The following is a 22,049-nucleotide window of genomic DNA, read 5'->3' on the forward strand; positions in this document are numbered from 1 at the left end:
GATTCTTGTTCCATTGTAAGGCTCTGATTAGGCCACACATGGGCTACTGTGCAGAGATTTGGTCACCTAGTTTTCTAAAGGACAAACCAGGTGACCACATCTGGTCTTTCTTTCTTCCATGACATGTTAGTCAATGTCATGGAAGAAAGAAATTTCTTCCATAGATCATCATTCATCATTCCATAGATAAGACTAAGGTTAGCCTGATCTATGGAATGATGAATATCAGGAAAGGTTGAGAAGATGAAATTTACAGAGTATAGTAGATAGGATGAAGAAGAGTGATATAATAGAGAAGTACAAGTTGGTAAAGGATATAGGATCAATGTTGAAGAGGTTTTTCTTAAAATAGTGGGAGATCAGAGGAGAAACAAGTTCAACCCTGGAAGCTGTGTAAGGAAGGTGTGAATAAGGGAGTGAGAAGCAGATTTTTTGCATGCAGAGTTGTGAATGATTGGAATGCCTTGTCGGAGGGTGTGGTGTCTCTGTAGAGAATTTGAATGTATTTAAGGCACAGTATGGTGAGTATGAGTATGATAAAGGGACCTTCTAGACAAGCCTTTCACTCCATGAGAGTCTTAGGGTAATAAATAATAGTTTACCGAACTAAGTAAATACTAGGTGAACAACATGTAGCTAAGCAGGAAAACAGATTCATCAAGTAAATACCATATTGTCACATAACTATAAGTCTGCAAATATTCGAATGTATAAAATCAATTTCTGTACCATAAACATCCTTTAAACAAACATGCCAAAGATCAGATGCAGAGTATACAAATGGTGGGGACATATTAGAGATATTAGGACATATTAGAGAGAAGTGAAGAAGATGAGGGATCTGGGGATGATGATGGTGGATAAGTGCCTAAAAATTCAGGGACACATTGCTAAAATTGTGAGAACAGCACCATATATCATGGCAATAATGCAGAGGACAGGTGATTTATGGAATATCCAGTGTTAACATTTCATTATATATTCATAATCCTAACAACTTGTGCCAGTTGTTGAAGTTTTTGAAGTTGCTGAATGATCCTCTTATAAATTAAGCCATGTATTATTTTCTTCTAATTTTACAGGTTCTAACCTTAGGACTATATTTGGTGTTTCACTATGTTACGTACATAAAAATTAAGCTCTTTTATATATATATATATTTCATTAAAAAAATGGATGTACATGTGTGTGTACACACACACACACACACACACACACACACACATGTATCCCATAATTCTTAGTGCAGTTTTAATCTTTAATTGCTTCAAAAGTATCATAGTTACAGAGTTGCAATAAATATCTTTTGAAAATATAACTATTAGAATTCTTGATGTATGAATATTATTATTATTTCATTACATTTTTTCTTTATTTTTTTTTAGACTGGTGTGATTGAAGATGGCAAATGTTGAAGAAAAAGTCAACTGCATCCTATAGCTTGCTGAACTCATGTCCATAACAGCAGTAAGAAGAAAATTCTCTGCCCATTATAACAAGGAGGCTCCCCAAAGAAATTTAATTAATGGCTGGATGAAAAAATTCAAAGAAATTGGATCAATTCATAACAAACCCAGATCAGGGACACGTTCATCAAGGGAAGTAAATGTGGTGAAAATCGAAAGGGCATTTAATAAGAGCCCCGAGAAATCAGTGCGATGTGCTACTACTGAATTAAATATACCAAAAATCACAGTGCACAGAATTCTAACCAGACAACTCCATAAACATGCTTACAAAATAATAACTGTTCAAATGCTACAAGAAGAGGATTATCATGCCAGGTTGGATTTCTCTCAACTGATGAAGACACAAATGGAATATGACACAGATATTATTGACATGTTGACTTTTTCAGATGAAGCAACATTCCACATAAGTGGGACAGTAAACCATCACAATTGCCACATTTGGGGTACAGAGAAGCCTCAGGAAATGTGGCAACATGAAGGACATTCACCAAAAGTTAATGTGTGGTGTGCAGTTTGGAGGTGTTGCATTATTGGGCCATTCTTTTTCGATAAGTCCACTGTCAAGGGTGAATCTTAATTAGCAATGCTTCAGAATTTTTTTATTTCTGAATTAAAGAGATTAAATCTTATGAATAAAACTATTTTCCAACAAGATGGGGCACCCCGTCGCTATGCGACAGAGGTACGAAAGTTTCTAGATGATACTTTTGCAGACAGGTGGATCGGTAGAGGAGGTGCTCTTGCGTGGCCACCTCGGTCACTTGACCTGACTCCAGTTGAATTTTTCTTATAGGGTCATATCAAAACAGTCATGTATGTTTCAAAACCTGCTTCTCTCGATGACCTTAAGATTAAAATTACAAACACAATGAAGTCACTGCACAGCAACTACTAAACGTTTTCGGGAACTTCGAAAATTGCCTAGCTACATGCATCATACAAGATGGCAGTCATGTTGAGCACTAATAAGAAACAAATTATTGTAGATAAAACTTAATTACATACTCTTTAAACTATTATATACTATAAATCTGTAACTTTTATAATAATGTTGAATCTCTTAAAATTTACAACTGCACTAAAAATTATGGGACACCCTGTATGTATATGAATGTGTGTGTATATATATATACAGGGTGTTCAGGATAAATTTGACAGTTTCGTAAGGAAAAAGAAAATCTTCTTTGTATCTATTAAATTTAATGAATTGACAAAAAAACATTACAGGCAGAGTTAATTACAATACTATCAACAAGATTTACTCAAAATAACCACCATTAGCATCGATCACAGCTTCAATTCTGCTTCGGAACCTCGAACAAGCTGATGCTACAGTCTCCCTGGGAAGGGCCACAAAAACTGTTTTAATTTTATCCATTAACTGGGCTTTTGTATTACTGGAAGTGCGATTGGTGTCTTTTTCAACTGCGCCCCATACAAAATAATCCATGGGGTTAAGGTCTGGGGAGTTTGGAGGCCAAACATTTGGACTGGTGAAGTCGTAGAAATTTTCAGACAACCATTTTTGACTTTTCCCAGAGGTGTGGCAAGGGGCCGAATCCTGCTGCCATACATACAGCCTACCATTGGCTACCCTTGTTATCCAGGGCTTGACTACAGTTAGCAACTCCACGAACAAAGCCCGAATTCCAATGCCAGGGTTCTTCAACACCTGTTCCTGCAGATTTGCGAGGAATTCTGCTGTACGAACGCAATCAGATCGTCTGCTAGGGATCTTTCTTCTTGCTACATCCTCGTAGTCACCATTGCAAGTCTCTAGTTCATGCCTGATTGTTTTTACTGTATTCAGGGAGCATTGGGCAGCAGTCGTAATATCCTTATTTTGATGGCGGGCACGAATCATCATGATACAAGTTATTCTCTTCCATGATTCAGGTGGGTTCCAGCTATCCATCCTTTCTGACATCTTGTATATGAATGAAGAAGGGTCCAAACTTTTAAATGAAGAGAAGTGTGTGTTAATACATGTAACTTACGGAAAAATATAATTAATTATAAATATGTCAAATTTATCCCGAACACCCTGTATATATATATATACAGTTACACCCCAAGTTACGTAACACGCGACTTACGTAAATTCGCAGTTATGTAATAAATCTACCAGTGCATATGAACACGTTTGCAGCTTTGTGCAGATGCATCTTTGACAGCCTTATTGCAGTACAGTAGTAGATGCCTCGCACAGTTAGCTCAGTCACTTGTTATCACTGCTAGTTTCATTGTTTTTTACCCTTAAAATGGAATGCAAACGCAAAACTGAATACACTGGTAATAAATCTAAAAAACAAAGGCCTGCAATTACTTTAGAAGAAAAGTTGAAAATAATTCGTATGTATGAAGAAATTCTATCAACAATAGCTCAGGAAATAAATCGACCTATTTCGACAGTGAATACAATAGTGAAGTATAAAGTTCGCATTGTTGAAAGCATGAAAGGTGCAGTAGTGTTGAAGGGCACCAAGAAGAGGCTGGGCCCGATATCAGAGATGGAGAAACTGTTGTCTCACTGGATTGATGATCTGACACAGAAGCGGATACCATTAAGTTTACTGATTATCCAGGAGAAAGTATGTCCTTATATAAGGATTTAAAAGAGCAGGCCAGCATCACGGACGTGGAGAGTACATTTAAAGCTATATTATGTATATTTTTATATTATGTATTTTTCATACTTTCATATTTACAGTATGCATATTATTCAAATACAATTGATAATTTTTTCTTATAATTGAATTTTTTTTAATCACCTCAAAAATTAAAAATATTAAAATGGAAAATATGTGATTAACGGCAAAAAAAATTAATGTAAGACAGCGGTATGAGTAGCCATTGAATATTTTATTGTATGTATGTAATTTACAAATTTGACTTAAGTAAAATTCGAGTTACGTAAAGGTTTATGGAACGCATTACTCACATAACTCAGGGTGTAACTGTATATATAAACATAACATATAAAATAAAATTGTATAAAAACTATAATGATTCTTTTACTCACTCACATACCCATTCATAAACCTTAAAATATTGGGTCAAATTATATAAGCAAAGTGGATATTAGATCCAGCATTATTTCTTTTGGCTATTTATTTTAGTAATTGGGTCAAATATTTTCTGACATTAAATGCAAAATATCTGCAAAGGCAGAAGTTCACATATTTCAGCCAAAGACTCAAACAAACATAACAGTACCTAATAGTAAACTGTTCTGAAAAGTCAAAACACATGTTCATAAATCTTAGCCGGCAAAGGTTGGTCGATTGGTACAGCCTCTACTACTAATGGCACAGTTAAGTAAGTTTGAGCGCGGTTAGTAGTTGGAAGGAGGACAATCGTTCGATGCTGTTGGCACACTCTCCCTCAATGAGTCTTTGGACTCCCTGGAGGTGTCAAATAATAATAATAATAATAATAATAATCTTTAAGTCCTAAGGGAAATAGCAACAAATTTCCTTGCATACAATCACACATGAAATTACTATTCATACCTGTCTTACTAAAGTATGTTCAGTTTCCTTCAAGGCAAATATCAAACTCAGTAACAGTTTACTTCATAAGTTTCAACTATCTAGCACTGAAACAGAACAGAATTATTTTGGAATGTTCCTGTATATTTATGTGATAGCTGTCAGTTCCATAAACATAAATAATAGCTTCCTATCCAATCATCAATGAAAGAAAAAAAGAAAAAAAAATCACAACAGTAAAGACACATTAACTTCTCAATAAGAACTTAAACAAATACAGAATACACTAAAAATCATCATTTGTTTTTTTATACTTATTTTCTTTATTTCTTAAAGGAATCATTTAGAACCCTTCCGTTTCTTCTTTGATCCATTCCATTTTTTTACAATGTCTTTCTCTGTCATTGTAAAAAATGACATGTACATCAGCTGTTCGTTTCATATCACAGCAGAACATACATTGTATTTTCTGCTTTTGCAATTGCATGAGTGATGTCACAACAGTTGAGTATCACAAAACGCAAAGAGAAGTTTTCTGACAGACTGGTATATTTATTAGCAGTATGATGAATTTTTTTCCCACTTGATAACTATTTCATGCACTCGGTATAAAAAAAAAACCTCCACTGGTATTTTAATTTTAATAATATAGGAAGGTACATAGATTTTGCTGATTTCTGTTGTTCCTACTAAATTTGAAAACTAATTCCATCAGCGACTTAAACCATGAGGTGCGGTTAGGCTAATCATTTAATAAGCAAAACTACATACACTGCTGCTTTTTTCTTATAACAACGGAATATTTTGAGAAGCAATTTTATCAATATACCAATATTTGTATACAACTTTTATTCCAAATTAGTTAACTAAACTAAACTAACAATAATATATTTTATAAACAAAAACCATGTAAAGATAGTCAAATATTTCTACATGGGTATGAAGACAGACTGAGGATATGCAATTTGCAGAGATAAGGCAGTGGGAAGAATATGATAGAGACATAAGTTGATAAGCAGCCATTAGCAGATTAATATAGATAACGTTTTTCTTAGAACGAGGGAGATAGTGAAGAACAAGAGGCACTCCTATAGACTGTATAAGAAGGGGGAACAAGGAATATTTTTTTTTGAATGGAGAGTGGTAGGTGATTGGAATGCACTACCTGAGAACATGGCGAGTGCCGAGATGTATTTAAGGCTATGTCTTAATTGGTATGATGAGCTATGTCTACAACAGCAGAATTCCTATGATGAGTCTTTTAATCCCATAGAGACTGGGTGATGGTATTAATAATAATGATAACTTCAGTATTATGTGCAGGTATATTCTGCAAGATTATGCACGCTTTTGTACAACAGCCAGTGGATACCTTAATTGATGACTGCTGTATGCTTTAATGAGTAGCAAAAGCACACACTTACTATTGATTGTATCTTGGCTTGTAACATTTGTAAACAGAGCAACATGATTAAAAACTTGTGACCTGATGATTCTGTCACATCACACAGTATAGCAAACACTGCCATATGGACAGCTCATGCATTATAACACTACCAACAAGAAAAAAAAAGTAACCAACAGCAAATCTATTTTAAAAGGATTTCATTATAACAAACCCCCCCCACTATAACTTGTAACAGTACATCATGGTATATTTCACACATTTTGTACATAATGTGTGAAATATACATCTTCAAAGCACCAAATTATAATTGTGATAGCACACAACACTCAACTAGATAGTTGTAGAAACAATTCAAATTGTAATTGAAAAAGAGTTAATGTCCTAACAAGGCACTTACTTGGGGGAGCCAAATAACCATAAAGTTAATATGGAGAAATCGGCTATATTTGGTTTTAGAATGACTGTCGCTCAGATCTTTGGCAAATCAATGCAGCCATACATCTTGAAGTTGGGGAGTGCTTCATAGCCAAAGCCGATTCAAAAATAGTGTCTCAGACCTACAGTGACTTCTGTGAAGCACTGATATCTTCTTCCATTTAATGCTGTGTGAAGAAATATCCAGAGCATGATCTGTCAGTCCCAGCTTAACATATAGATGATCACAGAGTAATTTTTGTGTTCTTCAAGATAGATGTTAACTGATATACCAGGACAAGTAGGTTAAACTGCAAGCACAAAGAACTTTATACATTCAAGGATGTGCAAGAGGATGAATTTGATCTTTAGGAGAATGGATGACGGTAGCTAGCTGAACTATTGATATAACAGTGGAATGGTGATTATATTTGTGGAGAACTTTAGCTATTTTTCTGATGTATCCTGAATATAACAGATGGGGATGGTTTTGCTGTGATCATGTGTAGTAGTTGTAGGAGGGAAGGGAGGAGGTGTGCAAAAGGAAGGTGCCTGAGCATATTTACAAGGGCTATGTCATTTGAACAAATAACTCTGGCTGTGTGTGTAAGTGTTTTGAGAATACCATACTGTTTGGGATGGGTGATGTGATTGCTGTTATAAATACCTTCCTTTATATATGTGGTTTTCTTCTACAAACAGAAAAGGATAATGAACCATTAGGTAGCTATATCAGTGTGTCTAGAAAGAGGAGGCAATTGCTAATTTCTTTTCTATCATAAGTGTGTGTTTTTGGATGTTAGTTGTTTAGATGAGCTAAAAATGTATCTAATGTGTCTAGACTATGAAGCCAATGCCAAAGATATTATTCCCATATCATAGCCAAACTACTTGTTTATGTGTAGCTGTAGTTTTGTTGAGTGTTTGGTTATCAAAATGTTCCATATAGAAATTGGCTAGTGTGTGTGTGGGGGGGGGGGGGGGATGCAGTTTTATCTAGCTGTTTGTATATTTTACCTTTCCATGAAAAAACAAATAACTAGAATAAAGGATCACACAGATCACACACACACACACACAAATAATTTGTGTGTGTGTGTGTGTGATCTGTGTGATTAAAGTTCTTTGCAAATGCACTGCTATGAATAATTCACAACACTTACGATGATCTACATGCGTCTTATAATATATTTAATTCAATTCTTGCTACATTACTATGTAAAAGTTGCTTCAGAAACTACTGAAAAGTTCTGATGAAATTCTTAAAGGCATTGTTATTCCAAAGGAATTTTCTGTTGCGAACTATCCAATATAGCATATTATTCTCTGTGGTCCTCCTGAGCTCCAATAGTGAATTTCCTTTACATTAGAAATGCTGGTTTAAAATAAAAAGACTTCAGCAGGATCTTTTCTGGTTGTTCAATACAGTGAAAAGTGTACTAATTATGGTGTTTGCATAGTGAGAGATAAATAACTATGAAACCACTCAAAAATATTGGGAAAATATAAATCAGTTTAATATGACAATCATACTAACATACTCTATAATACATTTGATGTTTCATATACAACTAACATTTTCAAGATTATTATTATCATTTCTTTGTCATCATCACTGATTCAAGGACTCGTCACAGGAGATCTGCTCTAACTACTATTTGCACAATACTTGTGATACCACCCCTTCAATGATGAAGCACTCACAACCACCTCTGGCAACCCATTCACTACCCTCCAACCAAAACATCTAGCTCTAACACGCATGCTAACCACACTCTTGTACAATTACCAGAAGTGACACCTTCTTCTCTCCCTTCATCTCATATACTGAAAAACGTCTTCAGTGTCAATCCTATAAAATCCCTTTAATAATTTATTTGCCTATCAAACTAGTTTTTGAAGCCCACAGATTTTCAATCTGTTCTCATATGGAATAGTCCACAGACCTGCCACAATCTTAGCCCCCCCCCCCCCCTCTGGATTCTGTCAACCAATTCTTCATTGCCATGGATCAGATTCATGCATCAGTCTAGATGTAGCCTTATTAAAGCCTTATAATGAGGAATAATAATATCACATAATCTAAGGTGCTATTTTGGCCACCTTCACAATAAGTCTTCTAAGCTTCAACTGCCTGGCCTGGCCTCATTAATTTCCTGCAGTTCAGTTCCATCAATAGAGTCAGCTTGTGATCTTTTCACCCCAATGTGCATGACCTTATACTTAGCCATGTTAAACTGGCAGCCATTTACCTATGTTCATATTGCCAGTCTATGTAAGTTTTCATCACTTATCACTCTTCCTACTTCATCATCATCAGCAAACAACTAAATATTCCATCATTCCTTATATCATTGATGTATAAATTAAACAGCAGAGGACCAAGAACTAATCCATGCTGCACACCAATATTCACCTGTGTTCTTCCAGACTCAACTCCCCCCCATACACCACTCTTTGATATCTGTCTAGTACCCTCTTGTCTAAATCACCAGCTTCATACACATTTCCATTTGTTCCAATTTATGTAACACTGGAATCCAGTCAATTCCTTTATAAAGTCGAGCAGTATCAGTCAGTAGCTATTTCCTTTATCCAACTCAAATTGTCACTTTATTATAAAAAGTAAGCAGATTATGAAGGCAAGCTACTCTTCACAAAATCATATTGAGAAGTATAATAAAATATTATATTTCTCTCCATACAGTCCTGAATTCTGCTTTTACCGACTTCTCCAATAACTTAACCAACACCTCTGAGAGATACTAGTAGGGTTACAATTTGCAGCTTCTGTCCTGGAGTCTCCTTTATGTAGCAAAAATATTCTGCTCTCTTTCTACTCCAAAAATATTATCTCTTCCTAGATCTGAGTTTCAAATTAAACAACTTGGTCAGAGAAAGTGCCAATTGCCTTGTGCATTCTCATAATATGTGGGCTGATAACTCACCTAATTTCAGCCATGTTTGTATTAAGATTCTGCAATATAAGGAATACTCCTAGTCATCTATCCTCTATTCTTCCATCAATCAACATCTAGTACTGGAATAATTATCTATTTATTTTTTTTATGTTGCTCTCACCTACAAAAGGTTATTTGCTAACCTATAATACATTTTGTACCATAGGTGGGCTAAGGTTTTTTTTTTTAATTTTTATCAATTTTATATATTTTTTATATTTTTTAAATTTATTTTTACACAGTCCAGAAATCCTGTTCTAGAGATCAAACATGGAACTTTTTCAGCCATTTTTCAGGCCTCCAATTAGCAGGGAATTGGTTTCATACTGGGAGATAAAATTCATCTCCCATCTAAAGACACACACAAAAATCCATGCCCACATCAGGATTTGAACCTGCAGCCTGTTAGTTGGGGAGCAGGTATGCCAACCACTCAGCAAACTAGGTCAACATTAAAGTTATTCCTCCACAGTCATCTTCTTTTTACTTGCCATATAATGGAAGAACTCTGTGATTTCTTTTAGATTCACCAGCTAGCTTCCTCTTATAACTAGCTCTGGCCTTCCTTGCCATATGGTCACTCTTCTTGCTTGCACTGCACATGGGGTTGCTGTTCAGTCATCATCTTCATCAAATTACTAATACATACCATTAGGAAATGTGTAGGGTATTATGATAGTACTAAAAGAAAAGGTCAAATAATTAATAACTTCGTGTGAACAATTTCCTCAAAATTAATATGTGTTATATGTCAGATCTTATATTTAGATCTTCTAAGGCAGTTTTTACTATATCAATCCATCTGGATCTTGGTCTTCCCCTGGGTCTTTTTCCAAACATCCTAGCAAAAAACTTGTTTCACTAACCTTTCCTCTCCCATTCTGTTTAGGTGACTGTACCACCTGGGATTAGCTATGCACATACACTCCTGAATACTAATGTCAACTTCTTTCCTAATATCCTCATTTTTAATATGATACTGCTATTGATGTGTCATCCATTTACTCCCATAATCCTTCTCAGAATTCCTGTCTCCAGTCTTTCTTTGATCATGTAGAATATTTCTAACCCAGATCTCAGGTCTTTAAGTTAAAACTGATTTGAACACAGTCTTGTGTTCAGCTAGTTTAGTGTTTTGACAATAAACTAGCTGAACTAATTTCTCTTATTCAACAAAAATTTATTCAAATGACTTCCTACCCTACCCACTTTGCTAATTCCATTATCTGTTTGCAAATTTAATCATCCATCATAGTAGTGAGGGACTGTATACAGCATTGGGCAGATGAGGGTAATGTTATCTGTGAGAGTCAACATGGATTTGTGAAAGGGCGCTCTTGTTTTAGCAATATGCTAGTCTTTTATAATAAAGTTACAAGAACATTAGATGAGGGAAAGGCATATACTGCAATTTTCTTAGACTTAGCGAAGGCATTTGACAGGGTGCCACATGATAAGCTGATATTTAAGTTGCAGCACATGGGTCTGGATGTCAGATTGGTCAACTGGATTCAGGATTGGCTGTCTGATAGGTATCAGAGAGTTGTGTATGGTGGAGCAGTTTCAAGGAGGCAGAAGGTTACAAGTGGGGTCCCACAGGGCTCAGTACTAGGACCTATATTGTTTAACCTTTATATCAATGACATTGCCAGTGGATTGTAAGGGGATATTCAGTTGTTTGCAGATGATGCGAAGCTTGGAAGGATTATTAGTAATAGTGCAGATGCGGTAGCCCTGCAAGAGGATTTAAATAAGCTAGATAGATGGGCAAATGAATGGGGGTGTCAGTTTAATGCAGCAAAATGTAAGGTCTTGAGGTTTGGGAAACATCGATGGGATGCTGCATACTCTATGGGAGGAGTTATACTGGAGGAAGTAGGGGAGACAAGAGATCTGGAGTTGATGATTGATAGAAACCTGAAGTTTAGGGGACATATTGCAAAGGTGGTGAAGGTAACACAGAGGATTGCTGCAATTATGAGAAGGACACTGACCTGCAGAGATAAGAGGATTATCATTCCATTGTATAAGTCTCTGATCAGACCACACTTGGACTATTGTTCTCAGATTTGGTCCCCAGGATTTGAAGGGGATAAATTAACTGTGGAAAGGATACAAAGACAGATGACAAAGATGGTTTCAGGACTGTACAAGCATAGTTATGAGGATCGGCTGAGGGAATGTGGACTGCAGAGTTTGGTGGATAGAAGAAGGAGAGGTGATATGATTGAGACTTTTAAACTGTTGAGAGGTGGTTACAGGGTTGACACTGGGGAGTTCTTTCGCTTGGTTGAACAGCGGGAAGGAGTGATGACAAGAAGCCATCCCTGGAAGTTACGAAAGGAAACTGTGAGCAAGAGGGTAAGGAGTGGTTTCTTTGTGTGGAGGGTGGTTGAACCGTGGAATGCACTTCCTGATGGAGTGGTGAATCAATGAGTTTAAGGAGTGGTATGATAGACTTTGTGTTTCTTAGGGGGGACCTCCCCTCGATGAGTCTTGACAGACTTTATTTTCTTAGGAAGGATCTCCCATGATGAGTCTTTTGACTCCATGGAGGCCTGAATAATAATAATAATAATAATAATAATAATAATAATAATCTTCCCTGAAAACTGTGCCTAAATAACTGCAATGTTTTATTTTCTATAGATTTTCTATATCAGGATATTGTCTATTTTCATAGTCTTTGTCTTTTTGTTGCCAATTTTCACACCAAATTTATTGCATCAGCATTCAATTTAGTAATAATATAAAAAGTAATGAGTTCAGATTAATATCTGCAATTCTGATATCAGGTTTATCGCTGCTTTCCTTCATAATGTGAACCATACAGATGACAAATGACAGTGGCAATAATATTTACCCTCTTGTCTCACACCTCATTTAATATCAAATGATTTTCTTTACTGCCTTCCATTAACTTCTGGCTTATAACTCATATTTAGACTATGTATTGCTTGATACAATCAAGCGATTCATCAGGATGTTTTATCATCAGTGTGAAATCAGGAAAAGAAGTTCAAGTAAAGATTGAAATGACAGAAGACTCACTGGTGAGCAAGCATGAGGTATATGAGGAGATAAGTAGGTTGGATGTCAATAAGACGATAGGACTTGATGACATATCACTACATGTCTTAAGGGAATGTTCCAAGGAGTTAGAATTAGCTTTGGCCTACCTGTTAACAAGAGTCTTGCAACAGCACAGGTCCTAAAGACAGTCAAAATTGTTCTACTTCACCATGGTGGTGAAAAGGCTAAGACAACAAATTATTGACCAATCTGTATATCTGGAGTTGTAGTTAAGATACTGGAGAACTTGGTGAGAGATAGGATACAAAAGTGAGTTGATAGCAATGGTATCACTGTACTTGTCAGCAAAGGTTGTTAAAGGTGGGTCATGTTTTACCAACTTACTTATGTACTATAACAAGGTTACGTCTTGGACAAGGGAGATGCACACACAGTGGTATACTTAGATTTTGCAAATGCATTTGATAGACTGTCAAAATATGTCAGTTTTCAAAATATTTTGTGATTTCATTTGATATTTCTACATCATGAGAATTAATATGGATCGCATCAAGTTTTCTAGCAAAGATGATTTTAAAAAGCATCCTGAATAATTAGTTATTTTAATAACTAAGTCTAGAGAACAAAGATAATAATAACATAAATTCCTAACATGGCAATAATAATCTCTCTTACAACAAATTAACAAAAATATTTCACACAGACACATGAATTACTACTAAAAGAAATTAGCTTATAAATAATGATTACCATTTGTTGTAATGGGCTAGACCAATAGATCTTAGGTGCAAACCAATCCACAGCTAAACTTGCTGCATTAGAAATATTCTGCATAATAAATGAACCAGGCGAATTTAAGTTATATGTATAAATGTGACTTGAATTAGTAGAGAAGAAGAGAGTATTCTTATACCAGCTGATATCTGGAAAATAAATTATATTTTTATTAATTACTGCATAAATCCAAAAATGTATATCAGCAATATTTAATATCTATAAAGAAAAACCAGAGGAAACCAGTCGCGGCCTGTACATAAGCACTGCGACACTGCAACCTCCCCAAGGAAAAAATGAAAAAATTAAAATTTGTTTGTGTTTATAAATAATAACAATGCTTACAACATTATATAAATGCAATGCAATGCTAAAGGTTACAGCTTATGTTTTGACATTGATTGAATAGTTAATAATTGGAATTGTTCGATTAATGCTTTAGATTATGAAACAAATGCACTGTGATCTAACAATGACAATGTGCAATGACAAGGGCAAACCGATAGTTTGCGCTTGTCATTGCACATTATGTTATTCCCAACTGTAACTGCTCAAACCGCAGTATATTTTTGGTATGCTTACGCACCTTATTTCTGTGAGATATGAAATGTTTATTATTGGTGCGTGTGCGTGGTGAACTATTTTTTGTAAATCTTATTTTATTTTGTTAAAATAACATATAATTATTTATTTATTATACATACAAGGCTGAATTATGATGAGTGTCACTGTTGAAAATATGAAAAGAATAATATTTTTTCAGTTATCGTTACACGAAATAAATGTACTGCGATCTAACACTTGTTTACCTTGTCGTTGCATGTTACGTCATTAGATACACTGTCACTTGAGCAGTGTATTTATGCCTGCGCTCGTTATTTCTGTGAGACATGAAATGCTTATTATTTGAGCGTGTTCGTGGTGAACTATTTTTTTGTAAATCTTATTTTATTTTGTTAAAATAACATATAATTATTTATTTATTATAGATGCAAGGCTGAATTATGATGAGTGTCACTGTTGAAAATATGAAAAGAATTATATTTTTTCAATTATAGTTACACGAAACAAATGCACTATTGATACAAAACTTTTATTATTGGAGTTTGTTCGTGGTGAGGATGAAATATTTTTAATAAAGCAATTTTTAATATGTAAATTTATTTATTAATAAATTCGTTACTGATTAGGAAAAAAGTTTTTTTTTTATTTATTTATTTTTTATTTTTTATATGCTATATCATTTTCTGTCAACCATGTCTCATTGATGCCAATAATTTTTGGCCAAGTCAAGCTGAATAATGCCAAAAACTTCTCTCATTTATTTCTGATACTTCTGGCATTTGTCAACATGCATTTCAACATCACCTTGGGACCTACAATTACCTCTACAAAACGTCTTCACCAAAACCCATTCAGATTTCAAACCATTAAAATTGCATAATGGTTAGCATTATGGAACAAATGAGTATATCCACTCTCTCCAAACATCTAATTCCAAAACCTTTTGAATGCGGTCTATCAGACATATCAAATTCATACCATAAATTTATAATCGAATGAAAAACAAGCTGGATTCAGGCCAAATAGATGCTGTAGGATCAGATTTTCACTTTACAACAAAGAGTTGAAAAATCATGAGAATATAACAAAGATCTGTATTTAAGTTTTGTAGATCTGGAAAAGGCATATGACAAGGTGCCAAGAGAGAAACTATTCAAAATGCTACAGTTATATGGGGCATTGGGGCATCATATTAATCAATACTTAGTCTTTATTTGAGTTGTAAGTCAGCAGTTAGAACTGAAGGAAGTACAGGAAGATGGTTTAATGTTAAATCTGGTGTCAGACAAGGATGTACATTATCCCTTCTATTATTCATTATCTATATGGATCACATTACGAAGGAAAGTGCTATTAAACCTGATATCAAAATTGGAGATGTTAATGTCAACTCTTTGCTTTAAGAGGATGATGTTATACTTCTAAATAAATCTGCTACAAGTCTGCAAGATTCCCTGACTAAATTGAATAAGTGTTGTAATAGATATTGTATGAAGGTTAGCAATAACAAGAGAAAGAAAATGAAAATAGGTAGAAGCATTGAAAATATCAACTGCATTGTGAATGGAGAACCTATAGAACAAGTAAAACATTTCAGCTACTTAGGCACGATTTTTAGTGAAGATGGTAAATTAAATATGGAAATAGACAACAGAATCAACAAAGCTGGTATGGTAGGAAGTCAACTGAATAAATTTATATGGAATAAGAGAGAAATTAGTCAGAATACTAAATTAGTTTTATACAAGACAGTGTTCAAACCAATTTTAACTTACGGATCTGAGAGCTGGGTTAGAAGTAAAACACTTGACCAAAGACTAGAGACCACAGATATGAGAGGCCTGAGAAAGATTAGAGGCATGAACAGGTGGCATCAATCAATAACAATATCATAGTAAAAACAAGGACATTAGGAACGAACTTGACATTGTCAACATCCAGGAATGCTTTAGCAGAGCTAATCTCAGGTGGTATGGTCACTTAAACAGAATGGGAGAGGAAACATTAGCAAAACAAGTGTTCTCTGCAAGGTTGGCAGGAAAAAGACCCAGAGGAAGACCAAGATATAGGTGGATTGATACAGTAAAAAAGTACCTTAGAAGATAGAAATATATGATCTGACAATGTTGAAGTCTTGACAGGTAACAGACTGATTTGGAGGAAAATTGTAGATAGGAAGTTATAATGATGTAAATTTTTCATGTAGTACTATCATATCCTGTACACCCCTTGAGGGTACATGGCAGGAATTTAAGGATGATGATGATGATATCTATAATCTGCACACCATTCCTCCTGCACAATGTTCTCAATGACTCATTAGCAATCATGGTACATCCTTTTAATTCAGTCTTCTCATGATGCAACAGACTCGAAATCTTTATGTTCTCGCTCTTCTTTGTCACTTCTATCAGCAGCTCTTTCGTATATTCTCTCACTGCATATTTCTCACCTTTCAAATCATTCTTGTCTACCAAAACAATCAATTCTTTCATCTTCTCCCCTCTGTAAACTAACAGCTTCATACTTATGAAACACACTTTTGTCATGTCCTCATTAAGAACACCTCTTATTGTCATTTTCTTATCACCATCACCTCTTTATTTTTCAAGTAGTACACAGAAAAATCATCAAAAAAAACAATTCCCTGAATGATAAAATAGTTCAGAAAAAATCTAAATGATTTTCATTGTTAAAATATGAATCAAAAGACAATTTCATCAAAGTATAAAGTGAAATAATATTTCTGCTAATACATTAATATATGCTTGTTAGCATAAAATTTTTATGAGTCTTTAATCATAGCCATAATCAATATTCCCATCAATACCTACCAAACAAGTTTTTTTTGATATGTACTTGTGGCTAATGTTTTTATGCCACAGAATGCACAAAGTGCTCATATAAAATTGTGAACAAGATATGTGTGCTATATCAATGTACCTTCCATTAACTGACCCTTCAATTATGTAACCATCAAACTGCTTTTGCAGTTTGGTTGGATAATTGAGGGACTACTGTTTTGTTTTACTGCAAAGAAATATTCCATGAATTTTGGAAGGCAATTTAGTTAGAAAGAAAATTAGTATAAAACTGATACTGTTTTCATTAAAGTTTTCGAATACTGTTTTTGACCTTGTCACCAATACAAAGATTACAATGCATCTAAAAATGCATGATAACTGTGCTTCTTTCTGAAAAGAATTCATTTCAGAAGCACAATGAGCAGCATATGGAGATCTAAGATCCTTTGTGACAGTTGAAACTAAATGCATAGTGTTTGTTGAGGTTGTTGGTAGGTGTGGTCATAATTTTTGTGCAACTGCTACAATGAATGAAGGTAAGATAATGAGAACAGGGATCTTGTGATGCACAGAACAAAATTCAAATATAGTCAGTTGTATAGATTTCTCAAAGGCGGTTCACTGTTGTGAGTGCAGTAAGCATAGGAATGTTTGAGTTCAAATATCTATGCCATACTTTCTCGGCCAATGACTACAATTCTTACAAAATAGATAAAATACTACATAGCCCCATTACTTCTTCCTCCTCTAATACATCAGAACATAACAGTACCATTTCCATTCCCTAAATGAGAAGACATCAGAAAATTTGTGCCAAAGTACTAACAAAACATGGCCTTTGCACCACATTCAAACCTCACGCTAAATTAGAAACTCTGATCTGCTCTCCTAAGGATAAATCTCACCCTCTAGAACACCCTGGAGTGTATGAAGTTCTGTGTGACTGTGACTTGGCCTACTATGGGCAGACAGGAAGAACTGTTAATATCTGCCTGGAAGAACATAAAAAATATATTCACTATCATTATTATGGCAAGTCAGGACTGGCAAACCATCCTTTGGACACCCTCTTCACGCAGTATTACATGGAAGAAAACTAATGTGCTATTAGTATAGCACATATACTTCTATGGTATTCATACTATAGAAGTCGTTACAGATCTGAAAGATTATTTTTTGAGTCAGCCATGGGCTATAAAGAATTCTCCTAACCTGAACAAATATGGTTGCATTAATTTGCCAAAAATTTGGGAAACTGTTATCTTAGGAGCAAGTCTTACATAAGATTTTTTTACAACATTAGAGGGCACCAAATTAGGACTTCAGATCTTTTGTCCATTACAATTGTATTGTTTCACTTACTCACTGTCATGTGTACATGCTGTGTTGTGCTCTGATGATGCTGATTTGAAATTCAGAATCATCAGAGCACACAATTAAGAGTCAATAAAACATCTTTCATAAGTTTGTTTGGTGTTGCTAATACTGTTAAAAAAATAAGTCATGAATATTCGCATCACTATGAAAACCAGGTGACTACATCTGTGCATAATAATCCATAAGAGTCCTGATTGAGGCCTCATATCATGGAACCATAACTTCTTTAATTCTTCACATCAGGCTCCTCCACATCATTGTTATAATCCAATGTGATGACTTCACAATATATGCAGTTTTACCGCTGAACTTGAGGTCCTATACCACCACCACTTCAAGATCTCTTACCACTTTCAAAGTTTCCCTATCAAATGTATACTTTGTATTCTGTCATTGCTTACCAAACTGCAGAATTATACACTTTGCAACATTGAACTAACAGTTCCACTTACCTACCTACCCACTCATACAATCTATTCAAATCCTCCTGTAAGGCCACAACATCTGCTTCGCTCCTCAGTTTCTCACCAATTTTGCATCATACACAAATGGGTACATATCTCCAGTTAAATCTGTTCCTTTATCATTAATATACAAGTGGAACAACAATGACCCCAAAACAGACCACTGTGGCACACCACTAGTGACTTTCCCTTTTCTGAATCATGCACCCTCATATACAACTTGCTGATACCTATTTGACAGTCAGTCACTAGTCCAACTCAGTAGTCTGTTATCCAATCATATTTGTCTCGATTTAGTTAGCAGTTTGTCAATTGAAAATCTCTCAAAACCTTTACAAAATCTAAGTATAAAGTATATCACTGTATATGCATCTCCCCTGCCCAATGCATTTGCTACCTTGTTATATTACATAAGCAAATTTTTAAAACATGACTTCCCTTTAACAAACCATGCTGACAATCACAGAGAATACTGCTGATACTAAGTCATTCCTGTATCCTAGCTCTCATTAATCTCTCCATTACCTTAATCATAACTCCAGATATATAAATTGGTCTATAATTTGTAGCCACAACCTTATCACTTTTGTGCTGCAGAAGAAGTTTATCATCTTGGAGTGGAAAGATGATCTTTCCACTCCCTCCTTGGCACTGTGCTACTGTAAAACTCTTATTGTAAACTCTTATACCAAGGCTACTAACTCTCTGAAACATTACCTCAGGTTGTTATATGTCAAATCCTGTTGCCTTATTTGACATTACACTTATTTAATTCCTCACATAGCTTTGATCACTCAAAATTAAGCCATCTTCTCCTATTTTGTCTACACTTGAGATCCTCAAAATTTCACACTGATGAGGATGAAACATCCTTATAAATTCATTATTATTAATTAATTCATTAATAATGAATTATTGTTATTATTATTATTATAATTCATTATTTCATTATAAATTCATTGTATTTCTTTATTGTGCTTTTAGTTTAATAAAAAAAAAATTTTTAAATGTGGTCCAATTACCAGAATATGAACTTCTAAACCACAGAAACCTCCACTTACAATCCTTATAAATTGTTCATTGAATATCTCAACTATGTCCTCTGCAACAGTTACCAATCTACCATCATCATTAATTAATATTATCTTACCATAATCATTGTTTATTCTACTTGTATCTGAAGAAATACTCTTCAGAGGTTTTCTTGACCATATTTGCTAGTTTCTGCTAATATTGCAGTCCTTATCAATTGAGTCAACTTCCTAGCCTACTCTCTAAACTCATGCAATTGAATGTTACCATTACTCATTTTGTGCTCCTTCAACGGTGTTTTTTATTTCTAGATTTCATGCTTAATCCCTTTATTCATCCATCCATTTTGAAACCAATCTTATTCAGCTTTTTGAACTTTGCAATGTATTCACTGATGTTATTAAACATTTCTTAATTTCCAAGCAGTATGTATTTCTTTCCTACCTAACTTTTCACTTCATGCTATAGCTTAAAGCTGTCTTTCAATGTTCTCATAATCACCAGCCTTGTAATTCTACATACATTCTTTCCTCACAGAAGTCTTCATATGGCTAGCCACTGCACAACAATCACCTCATGGTTGTATCAAACAAGTACATGAAGGAAGATGCCAACTCACTGAACATGTTTGCTGTATAATGAAACCTGTGGAGCATTCATGTATGTTTAGTCACTGAACATGTGTCCTCAAAACATGCAGTGATATATCATAAAGTCCCAAAGCCATCATTTCCCATAGTACTCAATCTCTGCATGATGCCACATTCACAAGGATAAAATACCTTTATGAACTGCTCATTTAATATCTCAACTATATCCTCTACAGTATTTATCCTATTACCATTTTCACTAACCTTCATTTTAGAAATTATAGACTTTACAACCGTGTTATAAAAAAAACTTTTTTAATTCTAAGGATAGTTATGAGGATCGGCTGAGGGAATGTGGACTGCAGAGTTTGGTGGATAGAAGAAGGAGAGGTGATATGATTGAGACTTTTAAACTGTTGAGAGGTGGTTACAGGGTTGACACTGGGGAGTTCTTTTGCTTGGCTGAACAGCGGGAAGGAGTGATGACAAGAGGCCATCCCTGGAAGTTACGAAAGGAAACTGTGAGCAAGAGGGTAAGGAGTGGTTTCTTTGCGTGGAGGGTGGTTGAACCGTGGAATGCATTGCCTGATGGAGTGGTGAGAACGAGAATGGTCAATGAGTTTAAGGAGTGATATGATAGACTTTGTGTTTCTTAGGGGGGGGGGCCTCCCCTCGATGAGTCTTAACAGACTTTGTGTTCTTAGGAAGGACCTCCCACGATGAGTCTTTTGACTCCATGGAGGCCTGAATAATAATAATAATAATAATAATAATAATAATAATAATAAATAATAATAACAATAATTTCCCAACGTTTCAATCTTCATATTAAGATCATCATCTGGAGCATATACAAATATAAAGGACAAGCTGAGTTACATAGCTTACATTGTTTCTCTAGCTTACATACAGTAAGCTAGAGAAACAATGATTAGATCATAGGTTATTCTACTGGCATGACCTCTAGTGAAAAAAAAATTAATTATTTAGAAATTACATCAAGCTAAATTCTATTTATGATAACATGAATAAACATGTCATCATATTCATGAGACATTGTTACTGAAAGAAAACTATCTATAAGAAAGATAGTTTTCTTTCAGTAACAATGATGTCCTATTTTTAGCATTACAATTGTTATTTTTGATTTAGGATCCTGGATTAGCTACCTGTTTATAGTTACTCTTAGAGAGGAAGGTTCCATGGGTCGAATATGTGCCTTCCATATGTTTGGGATTTTTAGACCATCATTATTGTTCAGATTGGGGTGGTTGATAATAATCTCACAGGCTTCCTTAAATTTGCATTCATAACATGTTTTGGTGTGATGTAGACAACTAAAAGAAAGGATTTTCACTAACCAGTATCATCCTGCCATAATCATTTTTCTTTCTTCTGCCTACTACGTATTGAAAGAACTCCCTAAGGATTTTTTTTTGTTTGTTTGTTTCATTAGCTAACTACTGCTCATACTATATATTTGCTACCCTTAACAACCCAAGTCCCCTTCCTTGCTTGTTGTCTGTGCTCCTCATACAACTGTTTATTACCACTCATCTCACTGTGTTTATAATGTTCTCTTCCTCTAGACTGCATGCTTAATCTCTTTGTTCATCCATTTCACACCTATCTTATTTAACCTTGCGACCCTTGAAATACATTCAGA

At 34.8% G+C, this 22,049-nt stretch overlaps 1 protein-coding gene across 1 annotated transcript in view; it reads right to left on the reverse strand.

Annotated features, from left to right (window-relative positions):
• LOC150094345 (proto-oncogene tyrosine-protein kinase ROS-like) overlaps window positions 1-22,049 on the reverse strand; it is a 719,271-nt gene that overhangs the window by 416,513 nt on the left and 280,709 nt on the right. Inside the window, exon 17 of the mRNA XM_090412445.1 lies at window positions 13,529-13,701. Within this exon, the coding sequence (XP_090268571.1) occupies window positions 13,529-13,701 (173 nt within the window). The remainder of the gene's footprint in view (window positions 1-13,528; window positions 13,702-22,049) is intronic.

This window comes from Typopeltis vanoorti, chromosome 22, assembly GCF_054136105.1.
Source record: "Typopeltis vanoorti isolate ZY-2024b chromosome 22, IOZ_Tvanoo_1.0, whole genome shotgun sequence".
In the NCBI taxonomy this organism is placed as follows: Eukaryota; Metazoa; Arthropoda; class Arachnida; order Uropygi; family Thelyphonidae; genus Typopeltis; species Typopeltis vanoorti.